This window comes from Vipera berus, assembly GCF_964194415.1.
Source record: "Vipera berus genome assembly, chromosome: 1".
Lineage (NCBI taxonomy): Eukaryota > Metazoa > Chordata > Lepidosauria > Squamata > Viperidae > Vipera > Vipera berus.
In genome coordinates, this window is record NC_138202.1 from 312,367,867 (window position 1) to 312,384,515 (window position 16,649).

The 16,649-nt window shown below is 42.8% G+C and overlaps 2 protein-coding genes across 3 annotated transcripts in view; both read right to left on the minus strand.

The window, feature by feature from the left end:
• RPS6KC1 (ribosomal protein S6 kinase C1) overlaps nucleotides 1-5,434 on the minus strand; it is a 100,441-nt gene extending 95,007 nt beyond the window's left edge. For both annotated transcript variants that reach the window (XM_081323475.1, XM_081323474.1), the window contains exon 1: nucleotides 5,253-5,434. In XM_081323475.1, the coding sequence (XP_081179601.1) occupies nucleotides 5,253-5,357 (105 nt within the window). In that variant the 5' untranslated portion in view covers nucleotides 5,358-5,434. The remainder of the gene's footprint in view (nucleotides 1-5,252) is intronic.
• A 6,932-nt stretch (nucleotides 5,435-12,366) lies between these two features.
• Nucleotides 12,367-16,628, minus strand: KTI12 (KTI12 chromatin associated homolog). Its single transcript, XM_081314461.1, has 2 exons — nucleotides 13,687-16,628; nucleotides 12,367-13,028 (listed from the first exon to the last, which is right to left on the minus strand). Exon 1 carries the CDS (start codon nucleotides 16,563-16,565, stop codon nucleotides 15,798-15,800), a length of 768 nt encoding a protein of 255 aa, XP_081170587.1. The 5' UTR covers nucleotides 16,566-16,628; the 3' UTR covers nucleotides 12,367-13,028; nucleotides 13,687-15,797.
• Between the last annotated feature and the right edge of the window lie 21 nt (nucleotides 16,629-16,649).

Genomic DNA, 16,649 nt, shown 5'->3' on the forward strand with positions numbered 1-16,649 from the left:
TGACCTCTCTCCCCCAACCAGAATCACCTTAAGGAAGGAACAGAACCACCATAAAAAGATGCCCCTAATTCCCAATCTATGGAGCTGGTGCATCACAGTTCCAGAGATTGGGAATTAGGGGCATCTTTTTATGGTAGCTATCCAAGCTACACCACAGGTCATCTATACAGGTAACCAAGGCTATCTCCAAGCTAAATCTCAGCCTGATATTCCATTGAAACAAGTTTAGATAATCCATTTCCTCAAGGGTTTCTGTTCAATGTCATTGCCAGATCATCCTCTAAGTTGCCTCGTCCTACGCTGTCAGTAAGTTGTTGTGTGATCGCATCTGGTGGCGTTCCTCCTGTCGTGTGCATTGTCCTGCTCTCGTTAGCTTGTTGTCTCTCTCCCGATTCTCGGGTGGGTCGTGTTGGCATCTCCCTCTTTCCACTTGCTGTGATTTCATGTTGTTCTACAGATAGGCATCCTGGGTCTTTCTTGTCCCCCTTCCTCCTGTATATGGGTGGTATTCGTTGCATTTGCTCTAAGTCCTTGCAATGACGTTGAACAGCCACACGTGAGCAGAGCGGACAGAGGGAATGAGGGTGGGGGGAGGGAAAGAGCCAAGGCTCAAACATAAACAGGTAGATGCGATGCAATTAGGAGTAAAATAGGACCAACGGGGGGGGGGGGGAGAAGAAAGGGTGGGTAGACCGGTTACGTGCTCTATGAGCAGATCGTTGAAACAGCTAGCTATATAAGCAAACCTTCCAGCCACCGGCTTTCACTCTGATGACGTCAGCAGAGGACCGACAAAAGATTAGTATTTTTTTTTATTGAAAAGTTTTAAAGCACATTTTATCTTTAACAATCCCCCCCTCCCCCCACACCCACCTATCCCTCCCTACCCCTCCCCCCCATTCCCCCCTCCCCCCCCGACTTCCCAGAGCTAAGTACAAGGTATAAAAACAAAGAACAATCATAAACATCCATATGCTAACAACCATAAACTCTTAAATCTATCGCTCTCTAGCTCATATAAAATAACTACAAGCAATATTAATATTACATATAAAAAGAAAGAAAAAAGAAAAAAGAAAGGAAGACTTATTCAAATGCTAAATGAAACTTTTTAGTCCCGTATTTGTTCTGGATATAATCAATCCATTTTTTCCACTCCATAATATAACGTTCTTGCGAATGATCTTTCAAATAAGCCGAGATCTTTGCCATTTCCGCCAGGTCAGAAACCTTTAAAGTCCATTCCTCTATAGTCGGCAGTTCCTCCTTTTTCCAATATTGGCCTATTAAGAGTCTTGCTGCTGTAATTAAGTTCAACATCAACTTAGTGTCCACAACAGTTGCATCTGTAATTATGCCCAACAAAAACAATTGCGGACAAAACTTTATCCTTTGCTTGAAGATCTTCTGCATATTCCACCAAATTTTTATCCAAAAAGCCTTAACCTTTTTGCAGGTCCACCATATATGAAAATATGTTGCATCTTCGCCACCACACCTCCAACATTTTGGCTGATAGTTCGGATACATACTTGCAAGCTTTTTAGGATCTAAATGCCATCTATAAAACATTTTATAAAAGTTCTCTCTTAGGTTTTGAGCTTGTGTAAATTTTACGTTCCTCACCCAGATCTTTTCCCACGTGTCCATTGTAATAACTTCTTGGATATTCTGGGCCCATTTTATCATACAATCTTTAACAAGTTCTGTTTCTGAGTCAATTTCTATCAATGCAAGATATATCCGTTTAATATGTGCTGGACCCTGGTTTCTAATTTGCTTTATCAAATTTTCGTCGGTCATTGAAAAGCCAATTTTCTGATCTTCTTTCCACCTGGCCCGTAATTGAGTATATTGAAACCAAGTTTGAACAATCTTCTCATCTCGCAAGAGGTTATACGGCTTTAAACACCAGACTAGTATTAAATAGTTTATTTTTATATTTATCCCGGAGTTCAGTGACTTTGTTGTACTTTTAGCATGAATGTACCTGAGATTCGAGTTTTTAAGACTATTAGAGACTTACATGTTATATATATATATATATATATATATATATATATATATATAATTTATTATTTATTATAATAAAATTTATTAACTTGTGCATCTACTTGTTATTGATTTATTTGATCTATATCATTAGAATGACTCTACCAATAATGATTCCCATTTACTGCTGAACATGACAACCAGTAGGGTGTACACATCTGATGGAAACTCAATTTCTTTCTGGGTAAAAAAGTGTTAAAATCAGTTATTAAGTGTTCGTGTACATGCTAAATTAATGATTATAAATTCACAAGGTTAAGCATCAAATGCACTATTTACAGTAGCTCTGCTCTGAAGAGTGAGAAGTATGTGTGTAGATAATATTGTTACATCTTTCCTGTAAGACTTCTTTTCCCTACGGCACTGCAAGCCTGAAGCGTTAATCACATAGGAACCAAGTAATGCCAAGAGAGCATGATGCAATGTGCATTAGATTCTGCAAGTCGAAAAAAAGAATTCAACCCTTTTTTCTGTTTTCTTTGTACTTTGTAACTGGTAAAGGTATTTGTACATTCTATATGCCTTCTACCATACTGTATATTTATAAGGGTTTAACTTTCAACTGCGAAATAGTTCCACTTCACTGTTTTATGAACCATGACTTGCACTATCTCTGTGTAAATATATGGCTAACCTGTTTTCTTGTTTTCACCCCTTCTATGCCTTCAAATTATTTTGTAACACCCAAAGAACTCATGAGAAAGATTATATCAAGTTAAGCCAACTTTGTAATCATGGCGATAAAAGTATTGCAATTTGTTCTTCTCCATATTGAAATTACCCAACTTTGGTTAAGAATGGAGAACATTTTCAACCTCAAAGGCATATATTATCAATTGTTTAGGTTCCACACCACATCTTTTCAACTATATAACCCTGAACACAATCATTGGGAAGTAGAAATTTTCATTGCTTTCTCTTTCCTCCCAGTTATTTTAGTGCAGATTTCTAGCTTGCCACCTAGCAGCAGTCTTCTATGAGGCATCTTTCCCCCATGTAACAAACAAGATCAGAGCAATATAGTTAGATTTTCAATTAGCATTACTAGAGCAAGTATGAAAACAAGGGCAGGGTTTTTCAAATCAGGTTCCATAGAACCAGACGTTCCATGAGCACTTGATGGGAATTCCACAAAAAACTAAGCCCCAAAATATTAAATAACTCTAATACTGTATATAAATTTGCGTAAACGAAGTATATTATGCACCTGTTTCATTTTATTTTCAGATTTCTATCCTTGAAAAGCTTTACCTCTTAATTAAGATTTTTTTTTAACCAATAGATTTCACAACTGGAAAAAATTTGAAAAACCTGCTTGAGAAAATCTGGACTTCATTTCTCATTGTGCTCAGCCAGCATGGTTAATACTAAGAAGTAGTGAAAGTTACAGGCCAGTACATTTGGAGAAGACTCTTTTAAAGAACGTATGTGAAGCTTTCTGGACATTCTATAATGCTGTATCAATGCTATTATTACTACCACTAACATCTGCAAAGGAGTATTCTATAGAACAAATACAGGATGGTTCAGGCAAGGTATATATCCTTGAATTAAAATCACAGAGAAGGCTGCTTGTATCTTTCTTCCAAGAAAGCACAAATTATTTGTTTTCTCCCGAAAGGTCTCTGGTAAATGAAAACAATTCAAGATAGTTTTCTGTTTCTGGTACTACGATCGTTTATTTACCTGAAAAAATCTCAAATTAAAAAAAAGTATTGAGAGTACTCTCCCACTTATCATCAACAGAAACTAACCTGGTACAATGTTATTTTACTTCTCTGTTGCTCTGTCATCACTATTGAAAGTCTGCACTTTTTCTAAGAAAAGATGGAGAAATTAAGCGGCTATATGACATAGAGGTACATTAAGGATCTTTAATTACAGATCTTTCCTCTGAGGGTCCAAAATATTTAAAAGATGCAATATTTAGGTAATATCTCTTAATTATGGACAGGGCTTAGAAACTGAAAGAGGTCCTACTCTCTGAGATAAGATCCCCTGTAATGTTCAATGTGTTTCTACCAATATTCAAAATATCTGTGTAGTGATTAACACAGTAGTTTTTGTTTTTGTGGGGTTTTTTTTTTGGGGGGGGGGGTTAATCCAGACTGGGAATCCAAATAAATATCTGCTATTTAAAGTATAAATGGGACTGGTTTGATTTGTGTACAGAACAAAATGTTCCTCCCTTAATATGATGCTTGCACTGAGCTCAAGGAAACATATGCTTTGCAATTTAATCGCCTTTTGTCTTTCAAGGTAGACATCCAGAACAATCCATAACCTTCTGCTGCCCTTTGCAAACACAAATCAAGTATACACTGGCTGTTGCTCTGGTTCTTTCACCCTATTTGGACATATGACGACAGCTGCTCCATCCAATCTAGTCTTATACAGTGCAAATTTTGATTGCTCTTCTCCCAACACATTTTTACCTGCCGTTCACAATTGTGACAATCTTTTGTGGCTTTACTCAAAAGTAAGACCCGTTATATTCGGTGTGGTTTACCTATGACAAGCAATATCACTTCTGCACATATTCTTTCCTCTTCTTTCCCCACCCCACAAAGGAGGGAAGGGTGGATAGATGTGGGCCGTGAATTACTGCACGCTTCTTCCATTTTTTATCCAAGGGAGATAGGAGATCAAGGGGCACTGCAGAATCTCATCATCCAGGAAGTTTTAAGAATACAAACAACAAGTAAATTTTATACGAAGGGAAATTTTTACAGAAAAGAGATGGAGATTCAGTGCTATTTCTCCCTTAGACTTGGATGATGGATTCTAAAAATCTGCGGAGGGAAAGAAGTGAAACATCTCAGCTCAGTAACAAAGCGCATCCTCTGACTGCAAAGAGCCCCAGGTCCAAACCCCGCTGCTTTCAAAGACTACGGATAATAGAAACAGGGAAAGATGCCAGAGGAGGGACCAGTTCGATACACGCGTAGATGTCTAGGGCGAAAGAAACGGCTTCACGTTTCCTGGATGTGCCGCGCGGGGCTCACGGGCGCATAGTCCAGACAGCTGCGCTTGCCCCCGCCTTGCTACTCAAGATCTCACCTGCAGCCTCACGGAAACCCAGAACAAGCTTCGGGAGCGCTGGGGGGGGGGGAAATCGGCCCCGATGATCGGCCACTGAAAATCATCGGGGAGGCGAGAGCCCCTCTCTCGCTTTCCTGACCTCTCCAAAGGCAACTCACCCTCGCGGTGACCTTATATACCGTGTATCCCCGAGGATGGCGCTTGGGCTCAGTGACCGTGTAGAATCGGGCCACCTCCCCGCCTCGATTCCGCGGGGAGATCATCCTGGCCGCCTCGGCTGCTGGTGGTGCAGTGGCCCGCCGGAGCTGCCGAGGCCGCCGCTTCCCCGGCGCCGGGTGGGCGCCGCCTCCCAGAGCTGTCACTCAATCGATTCACTCCCGGGTCAGGCCCGGACTCCAGGCAGGAGCAGCTGCGGAAGTACTGTGGCGGTACCATTTCTTTCGTAGTCATTCAGCCAGCCGCGAGGGTTGTTGGTACGTTTTCCCGCTAGCGCAAGGATATTCAAACTTGGCCCTTTTATGACTTGTGGACTTCAACTCCCAGAATTCCTCAGCCAGCTTGCCTGGCTGAGGAATTCTGGGAGTTGAAGTCCACAAGTCATAAAAGGGCCAAGTTTGAAGACCCCTGCGCTAGCGGGTCGATCCGTCTCCCTACCCGCCCTTAAGGGCTGGAGACGAATAAAAGGACCCGGAAGGATCCTCGCTACGATGTTAAAAACGAGCAATAAATGTTGGGGCATAAACAACTCTGGAGCTTTTTTGGTATGGAAAAAATGGAAAACCGCTCGATTTTGTCTGGCATCACCCACCGTTCTGGTAGGGAATTCAAGAGTTGAATTCAGTGGGGTTTGGACTCGTTAAGATTTGTTTTCATCCTAGTCCTTGTTGTGTGTATGTGTGTGTGAGAGAGAGAGAGAGGTTTTTTCTTAAACCCACCTAGCAATTTCCAGACAGATATGCAGATTGAACCAAAAAAATATTGTTGTTGTTGTTAGCTGCGAAGTCGTGTCCGACCCATCGCGACCCTATGGACAATGTTCCTCCAGGCCTTCCTGTCCTCTACCATCTTCTGGAGTCCATTTAAGCTCACGCCTACTGCTTCAGTGACTCCATCCAGCCACCTCATTCTCTGTCGTCCCCTTCTTCTATTGCCCTCGATCTTTCCCAGCATTAGGCTCTTCTCCAGTGAGTCCTTCCTTCTCATTAGGTGGCCAAAGTATTTGAGTTTTAGCTTCAGGATCTGGCCTTCTAAAGAGCAGTCAGGGTTTATCTCCTCTAGGACTGACCGGTTTGATCGCCTTGCAGTCCAAGGGACTCGCAGGAGTCTTCTCCAGCACCATAGTTCAAAGGCCTCAATTCTTTGGCGCTCAGCCTTTCTTATGGTCCAACTTTCACTGCCATACATTGCAACTGGGAAGACCATAGCCTTGACTATACGCACTTTTGTTGACAGGGTGATGTCTCTGCTTTTTAGTGTGCTGTCTAGATTTGCCATGGCTTTCCTCCCCAGGAGCAAGCGTCTTTTAATTTCTTGGCTACAGTCCCCATCTGCAGTGATCTTGGAGCCCAGGAAAACAAAATCTGTCACTACCTCCATTTCTTCCCCATCTATTTGCCAAGAATTGAGAGGGCCAGATGCCATGATCTTGGTTTTCTTAATGTTAAGTTTCAACCCAAGTTTTGCACTCTCCTTCTTCACCCGCAACAAGAGGCTCTTTAGTTCTTCTTCACTTTCTGCCATTAGAGTGGTATCATCTGCGTATCTTAGGTTGTTGATATTTCTTCCGGCAATCTTAATTCCAACTTTTGATTCATCTAGCCCTGCCTTTCTCATGATGTGCTCTGCATATAAGTTAAATAGGCAGGGCGACAGTATACAGCCTTGCCGGACTCCTTTCCCAATTTTGAACCAATCAGTGGTTCCGTGTCCAGTTCTCACTGTTGCTTCTTGACCCGCATATAGGTTTCTCAAGAGACAAATAAGATGGTCTGGTACTCCCATCTCTTTAAGAACTTGCCACAGTTTGTTATGATCCACACAATCAAAGGCTTTAGCATAGTCAATGAAGCAGAAGTAGATGTTTTTCTGGAACTCCCTAGCTTTCTCCATGATCCAGCGTATGTTGGCAATTTGATCTCTAGTTCCTCTGCCTCTTCGAAATCCTGCCTGTACTTCTGGTAGTTCTCGATCCACATACTGCTGAAGTCTAGCTTGTAGGATTTTAAACATGACTTTACTAGCATGAGAAATGAGTGCAATGGTGCGATAGTTTGAACATTCTTTGGCACTGCCTTTCTTTGGAATTGGAATGTAAACTGATCTTTTCCAATCCTGTGGCCACTGTTGAGTTTTCCAAATTTGCTGGCAAATTGAGTGTAGCACTTTTACTGCACTGTCTTTTAAGATTTTGAATAGCTCAGCTGGAATACTGTCACCTCCACTAGCTTTGTTGTTGCTCAGCTTTTCTAAGGCCCACTTCACTTCACATTCTAGGATGTCTGGCTCGAGGTCAGTGACCAACTCATTGTGATTATCTGGGACGTTAAGCTCATTCTTGTATAGTTCTTCTGTGTAATTTTGCCACCTCTTCTTAATCTCTTCTGCCTCTGTTAGGTCCCTGCCATTTTGGTCCTTTATCATGCCCATTTTTGCATTAAACGTTCCCTTCATCTCTCCAATTTTCTTGAAAAGATCTCTGGTCCTCCCTATTCTATTGTTTTCTTCTATTTCTTTGCACTGTTCATTTAAGAAGGCATTTTTATCTCTTCTAGCTATTCTTTGGAATTCTGCATTCAATTGGGCATATCTATGTTTTTCTCCCTTGCCTTTTGCTTCCCTCCTTTCCTCAGCTATTTGCAAAGCTTCCTCAGACAGCCATTTTGCTTTCTTGCATTTCTTTTTCTTTGGGATGGTTTTGGTTGCTACCTGTTGTACAATGTCGCGAACCTCTGTCCATAGTTCTTCAGGCACTCTGTCTATCAGATCTAATTCCTTAAATCTATTTGTCACCTCTACTGTATATTCAACAGGGATATGATATGATTTAATTCATACCTGACTGGCCTAGTGCTTTTCCCTACTTTCTTCAGTTTAAGCTTAAACTTTGCAAGGAGAAGCTCATGATCTGAGCCACAGTCAGCTCCTGGTCTTGTTTTTACTGACTGTATAGAGCTTCTCCATCTTTGGCTGCAGAGCATATAGTCAATCTGATTTCTGTGTTGACCGTCTGGTGATGTCCATGTGTAGAGCCGTCTCTTGGGTTGTTGGAAAAGAGTGTTTGCTATGACCATCGTATTCTCTTGACAAAATTCTATCAGCCTGTGCCCTGCTTCATTTTGTACTCCAAGGCCAAACTTGCCTGTTATTCCAGTTATCTTTTGGCTTCCTACTTTAGCATTCCAATCCCCCATGATGATAAGGACATCATTTTTTGGTGTTAGTTCTATAAGGTGCTGTAGGGCTTCATAGAACTGGTCAATTTCATCCTCTTCAGCACTGGTGGTTGGGGCATAGACTTGGACTACTGTGATATTGAATGGTTTGCCTTGGATTCGAACTGAGATCATTCTGTCATTTTGAGGATTGTATCCCAGTATTGCTTTTCCTACTCTTTTATTGACTATGAAGGCTACTCCATTTCTTCTGAGGCATTCTTGCCCGCAGTAGTATACCTGATGGTCATCTGAATTAAATTCACCCATTCCTGTCCATTTTAGTTCGCTGATACCTAAGATGTCGATGTTCAGTCTTGTCATCTCTTGTTTGACCACGTCCAGCTTTCCTTGATTCATGGATCTTACATTCCAGGTTCCTATGGAGAAAAAATCTTTACAGCATCGGACTTTCCTTTCACCACCAGACACATCCACAGCTGAGCGTCCTTTCGGCTTTGGCCCAGCCGCTTCATTCTTTCTGGCGCTACTAGTACTAGCCCTCTGCTCTTCCCCAGTAGCATATTGGACGCCTTCCGACCTGAGGGGCTCATCTTCCAGCGTCATATCGTTTTGCCTTTTGGTACTGTCCATAGGGTTTTCATGGCAAAGATACTGGAGTGGGTTGCCATTTCCTTCTCCAGTGGATCACGTTTTGTCAGAACTCTCAGCTATGACCTGTCCGTCTTGGGTGGCCCTGCACGGCATAGCTCATAGCTTCATTGAATTACGCAAGCCCCTTCGCCACGACAAGGCAGTAATCCATGAAGGGGGAAAAAAAAAATATTATTGCAGTTTAACTGATTATGCCAAATTGGGTACTAGTTTCAGTGGCATGTGTAAGGAAGTTGCACTTTTATACAAAACACTTGAAATAAGGTAATATAAAAATAAGAAATGAGCACTGATTAGGGAACTTTGGTGAACACTGGACTATTGTAGAAATAATGGCAGAATTGCCAGAATGTCAATTTAACTACATTCACCAAACTACAGTGAAATGCAAAATAAGCTAAAATTTTCCCCAGGAACCATGTTCCACTACCAATTCAGCCAACCAAATGCCTGGCATTACTAGAGGATCCTGATTAAAAAGAAATTCAACTCTTCAAAGTAACCTAGTTTTGAGTTCTGAAGGGTTTTTGTTCAACACAATGGATAAATTTGGATAATGGGGAAGTGGACTTTCCAAACCATGTTGAGGAGTATACAGAAATATAACCAGGACAGGTAGGAAAGGACTTCTTGTTCATTTTGTTTATTTTTCTTCAGAGTCTTCTAATTAAGTATAGAGTGATGAAGTTGGTTGGCAGTAAATCAAACATTCCAGATGATAATATTTTTGCACAGAACAAATAGTGAAATACGATTCATAAGGAAATATTGGCTCTCTTAGCTTCAAGGTCTTTTTATCCTATAGTTATTTAAATTAGCTAGAAAACTAGAATTCTAAAAAGACCTGCTTTGGTCTAAGTGGCTTTTCTTAAAATAGTTATTTCTCCGTAACATATCCCACTATTGAAATTATTTCATTTTAAATGGATTCCTACTACCATTCATTTCTGGAATTTACAGGATCTTGTTAAAATCTATTTTTATTTCCTATATGACAGGATTGTCCTGCAACTGAAAATATCGAGTTTAACAAGATTGAAGGAAGTAGAACAAGGTGGAAAATATAGGATAGGATCATAATCATCCCTAAAAAGTCTTTGGAAGAGCTGGGGACTATTGCCATTTAGGTTAAAATGTTTAGAATTTGTTCATACAACTATGTTTGGAATTTGATGACAACTAATTAACTATATCACTGTAGAAAGTTTAAGCATAGTTACACTGAATACTGAATATATGTCATTTATAAATTATATATACTGCCTTTCCAAACAGTAACTAAAACATATAACAACAATAATAATAATAGAGTTGAAAGGGACCTTGGAGGTCTTCTAGTCCAACCCCCTACTCAGGCAGGAAACCCTATACCATTTCAGACAAACCGTTGTCCAGTCTCTTAAAAATTTCCAGTGTTGGAGCATTCACAACTTCTAGAGGCAGGTTGTTCCACTGATTAATTGTTCTGTCAGGAAATTTCTTCTTAGTTCTAGGTTGCTTCTCTCTTTAATTTCCATCCATTGCTTCTTGTTCTGCCTTCAGGAGCTTTGGAGAATAGCTTGACTCCCTCTTCTTTGTAGCAACCCAAGATATTGGAACACTGCTATCATGACCCCTAGTGCTTCTCTTCATTAAACTAGACATACCCAATTCCAGCAACCGTTCCTTATATGTTTTAGCTTCCAGTTCTCTAATCATCTTCGTTGCTCTTCTCTGTACTTTCTTGAGTCTCAACATCTTTTTTACATCGTGGCGACCAAAACTGGATGCAGTATTCCAAGTGTGGCCTTACCAAGACATTGTAAAGTGGTATTAACACTTCACGTGATCTTGATTCTATCCCTGTTAATGCAGCCTAGCACTGTGTTAGCTTTTTTGGCAGCTGCAGCACACTGCTGGCTCATATTTAAGTGATTGTCCACTAGGACTCCCAAGATCCCTCTCAGTTACCACCATGTTGCTCCGAAAGTAAGCCCTAGCTTGATTTTGGGGTATGGGCCTAATATAAGTCCTTCCACAAAAATAAGCCCTAGTTTTGGAGTGAGGCATACACCTAAAAATAAGCTAGGGCAGGGGTGGGGGTATGGAGCTGCCCCATGAGCCCCACACCCAATTACCTTGCAGCCAGGCCTCGCCTCGCTGGCCCACTTCTTCTGTGGTCTTCTGCAGCCAGGCCTGCATTTCTCAGTCACAGGCCTTTCCAGAAGGCCACTCCAGCCAAGAACCGAACTATGGATTAAATCCATAGCTCTGTACTCGGCTGCAGAGGCCTTCCAGAAAGGCCTGATTGCGAAATTGCAGGCTGGAATGCAGCTGCAGAATGAAGCTGCTCCTTCAGCTGCAAAAGAAGTGGACCGGCTGGGTGGGGCTGTCGGTGCTGGAGGTGAGTATAAGAGACATCCCCTGAAAATAAGACCTGGTGCCTCTTGGAGGCAAAAAAAATAAATAAGACCCGGTCTTGTTTCCAGGGAAACATGGTATTGAGCAAGGTACCATCTATATATACCTGTGCATTTGGTTTTTCTTGCCTAAATGTAGAACCTTACATTTTTCATCACTGAATTTCATTTTGTTACATAGCACCCAATATAAGAACTTTATTTGCATACACAAATACTGAATTAACCAGGATTTGGAAAATAAGTTTCAGTGTAAAGGGATGTGAACACAATATCTTATCTGCAACACTTTAATGCAGCTGAGTCTTTTCGTAAAATGACATGCCTGCTTTTTCATATCTCCATATTTTTCTATTATTCAAACTACTGCAATAATTTGTGATGTTTTCTGTATGTTTGGGAAATTACAGTCTGAAGATGGAATCAATCTTCTGTTCAGATTTTTTAAGAAATCAATTTTTAGAACATATAACTTCATGATTAGAAAATGAAGACTTTAAACGTTCTGATTCTTGTTTAATCTCAACTGTTGTGTTATACCATCTCACTGTATATTGTGGGTATGCGTTTGTGCCTTGGTGGAGCAGTGGGCTAATGCCTCCTTAAGTAACACCAGCTGCCTGCAATTAGTGCAGGTTCGAGTCCCACCAGGCTCAAGGTTGACTCAGCCTTCCATCCTTCCGAGGTAGGTAAAATGAGGACCCAGATTGTTGGGGGCAATTAAGCTGACTTTGTAATAATGCCGCTTGGGGTGTGTGTGAAAGCCCTAATAAGCAGGCATATACATAGAATGAAGGCTACTGCTAAGCTTGTAAGCCGCCCTGAGTCTTTGGAGAAGGGCGGTATATAAATGGAATTAAAAAAATATATATACAAAATATACATTATATGTAGTCTTCAAACATTTCCTTTATTTTTTGGACCAGGGCAGAGAGGAGAGGAAAATACTGATTCAAAACACAGGGAGTAACCACTCTACCAGGTAGAATATTTAAATATTTAAAGGGCAAATGTCTGCAGAGTAAGTCCCATCCTCACATCTGCAGATCCCCACCTCTACCGTGTTTCCCCAAAAATAAGACCCAGTCTTACTTTCTTTGGGGCTCTGAAGTAAGCACTAGGATTTACTTTCGGGGTGGGTTTATTTTTTGCCAGTAACAGTAGGCCACGAGCACAGGGGGGTAGGGTGGGGCCTGTGCATGGGGTGGAGAAGCAACATGGCGGAGCGTGGTGGTGGACCAGGTACAGTACCGGTGCGGGTGGGGCATGTCCTCTTCCTGTGCCAGACTAGCCCCTGCAGCCCCAGGGTGGCCATGCTGGGCAGCAGCCAGGCTGACCAAAGTGGCAGCTGGAGCGCCAGAAGCTCAGGGAGGGTGGTGAAGAGGGTGGGTGGGCAGGGTGCATTCCCTTCCCATGCCAGGCCAGCCCCTGAAGCCCCAGGGCAGCTGTGCTGGGTGGCAACGGGAAGGATGCCAAGGAGGCCGCCTGCCTGGCTGGGCTCACCTAAGAGGTGAGCGGGGAGGCAGCAGCCCAGAAGCAAAGCAGCAGGTGGAGTGCTGGAGACTCAGGGAGAGTGTGGTGAAGCGGGCGGGCGTCCTGCCATCAGCACCCATGCCGGCTGCCCCTTCCCCGGGAAGCTGGAGAGCTTGCCCTCGCTTCCCCCAGGAATTGCATTTCTTTGCTTACCTGACTTCCAGCCCCATGCCGTTTCTCCTTCACGATCTGCCACCACTGCGTGCATGGAAACAAATGAAGTTTGTGGGGGGGGGGGGAAGGTCAATCAATTCCAACTCACAAAAAAATAAGATCTCGTGAAGTTGGAATTGACCTTTCTCCCCCCCACACACACAATCTTTTGTTTACCTGCATGTGGCGGCGGCGGATTGAAAAGGAGAAAAGACGTGGGGCTGGGAGTCAGGTAAGCAAAGAAATGCAATTCCTGGGGGAAGTGAGGGCAAGCTCTCCAGCTCCACGGGGAAGGGGCAGCCGGCATGGGTGCTGATGGCAGGACGCCTGCCCGCTTCACCACCCTCCCCCGAGCCTCCGGTGCTCCACCTGCCGCTTTGGTCCTGGGCTACCACCTCCCCGCTCACCTCTGAGGTGAGCCCGGCCAAGCAGGCGGCCTCCCCGGGGCATGGGCCCCCCACTCCGGTCAGAGGACTGTCGACCTGGCTGCCCCCACCTCGGCGCCCTTCTCACCACCGCACAACACGGTATATAGCATATGTAGTGGGAGAAACGGTGCCTTTAGTCTCACATTCCCTTCATTTTCAAGGTATATTTTGGGAGCAGATTAAAATATTTGTACTACTACTGATATTAATAATAGCAGCAAAAACAATAATAAAACATAGTCACAAAATTAATATAAAATTTGTAAGTTCCTGGATCCTGGCTCAGTGTTTTTGCTCTGTTATCAATTGTTCTTCACAATGAAGATCAATAATCAAAGTGTTTCATGTGTGGATTTTCTACAACATGCTGCAGAATCATACACAAGGTACATATAAGTCATTATAAAATTAATACAATTAAGATAGCCTCTGTAATTTACTGACAGCTGGATCTCTGAAAATTGTTACATTATGATGGCAAAATAAATAAAAATAGAAGTATAGGATTGTAAAAGCTAACAAATTTGTTACCACATTAGTTTCTGAGTCTTGTTCATTATACATCTAGGGCCAAATACAAATCAAAACCTTTCTTCATTAATGTGTTGTCATGCTGTAATCTGCAGTTGAAATCTATAAATTTGGGCAGGCTTTACTGTACAACTTAAACAAATATTTTTTTAAAAAAATAAAACTACTGCAGATGTATAATTTTGGTAAGAAAATGGGCACAATTTTTTGAGAATGTTGTCACATTGTGGTTGTATTGCTGCCGAATTTAATACAGAATATACATCTGATGATTTTCTCTGAAGGCTGCTTGTACAGAACACTTGGAATTTGTCTACTACACTCAACTGCACGACTTGAGATTCTCATTTTATATTGTGAGATCACCACAATGCTTCTAAGTTCTAGGTATAGAACCAGTAGTTCCATGGCAACTTTACTACAGTACTGCATAGATTTTCATGAGCATTCTTACTGTATTTGGTTTTAAAAGGATAGAATCTATTTTGATTGTTCAGTGACTTCTGCTTCATTCAGTTAAAACTAAATGAGGAGTGGCATCATGACAATAAGGTTTGTAATATATGAATTTGTTAAGATATTTAACACTCATTTAACTGCCATGTACCAAAGGACCAATTCTCTTTACTGAGAAGTGTTTTTACTGTGTCACAGCCAGCTCTGCACATGAAAATAGCATGAATAAGGTTATAAAACCAAGTAGAACTAAATGCCAATTTAGTGCTGATATTGAAGCTATGTACACACATACATATATAATTTTGTAAAGTTTTAAAAGGGAAGATAAAAATTCAAATCAATATAAGAAAAATCAGAAAGAAAGCTAAAAGATTTAAGCAAAATAGAAAAGAAAAAAAAATACAAAGAAACACAAAAACTCTTTTTATAATCTATCAAATCATCAAAACATAATCTAGTCAATAGTAAATGACTAAGATTGGGGGGGGGGGGAGAAATAGCCAACCCTTTAGAAATAAGATCCAGAAAGATCCTGACAGACTTGAACACTGGACTTATCCAGCAAAATGCAGTCATGGATGCAGCTTTGTGTGTGCCTTCTCAGTCAAGAAGACCAATCCAGACTTGCAGCTTTCTCTTTAATAAGTTAATCACAGAGAGAGAAACAAGAAATATTATAAGCACAATGTAATGTTCTTTATGTAAACTATTTTTAGTCATATTAATCCAAATGTATTTGATAAACACACTTTTCAGGATTGCACTGAATCTTTGATTAGAAAGCTGAATTTACGAACTTCAATTCAGTCACTGTATTTCTGCCAAATTCACCTCATGGGAATCACTATGAATGTTGAAATCTACTAATGAACTCCCTTACACAAGGCACAGTACGAAAATGACAGTTGCAATTCAAATATAGACAGATGTATACTGAAAAACATTATTTTAAAAATGCCTTCATCGCTCATCATCAAATAGTTTTGAAAAGCAGTCTATAAGTTTGGCAACTGACAAAAATGGATAAATTCCTATCCAGAATTAAATAGCAAAAAAGCAGTCTAAACGAGGCGTCCTAAGTCCATCCTCCACGGAGCAGGGCCGGCAACGGCTACTCAGAGGAAGCTGCTGCTACTCAGAGGAAGCTGCTGCGCTCACTGCAGGTTTTGACTCAGGTACTGAAGAAACATGCTGCCCAGCTGGGGCAGATTTTCTTCGCCTTCTCCCGGGTGCATCTTAGCGTAACTGAGGAACTGCCTTCGCAGGCGGCTCAGTTCAGCCAGGCTGACCGGCCTGTTAAGCAGCAAGCGCGGAGGCTCTCGGCCGCCTCCTGCTAGCCCATCCACCGCCACAGGAATGAACTGTCCGGCCTGGGCGCCGTCCCTCTGAGCAGCCATGACGGCGGCCAGCACCTCTTGGGTCAGGCGGTCGAGCTGGTGAAGGAAGCCGGCGGCTTGGAGCGGCTGGGAGCGCGTGGACTGGTTGGGAGGAGGCGGGCGCCGCTCCAAGAGAGCAGCGCGGATCTCGGGCAGCGGCAGGGGCTCGGCGGGGTCCTCGGGCGCCAGAAAGAGAGGCCAGTCCCAGCGGTTCTGCGAGTCCGGCACCTCCAAAGGAGGGCGGTCGGGGCGCGCGCCACCTCCCGGGCAAAGCACCAGGCAGTGCGGGGTCCCCGCGTGCTTGCTGAGGCAATAGAGCTCGTAGCGGAAGCTCTTCAGCTCGCTGCCCGCGTCGACGATCACCACGTCCCGCTGGTTCAGCAGCCGTTCGGCCGCCGCCCGCAGGGCAGCCCGGCCTCCGGCCACATCCGCTTCGGACACAACGAAGACGCGTCGTTCGCCTTCAGAGACCAAAGCGGCGCGCAGCTCTTCGGCGCGCCGGCTCTTGCCGCTGCCCGGCAGCCCGCACAGCAAGGCCAGCGGCATCGCTCCTCACTCTCCCGCGGAAACCTCCCGGTGTATCATTCCTGCTTCCGCCCAACGCTGAGATGGTGGCAGCGACGTTTCCGT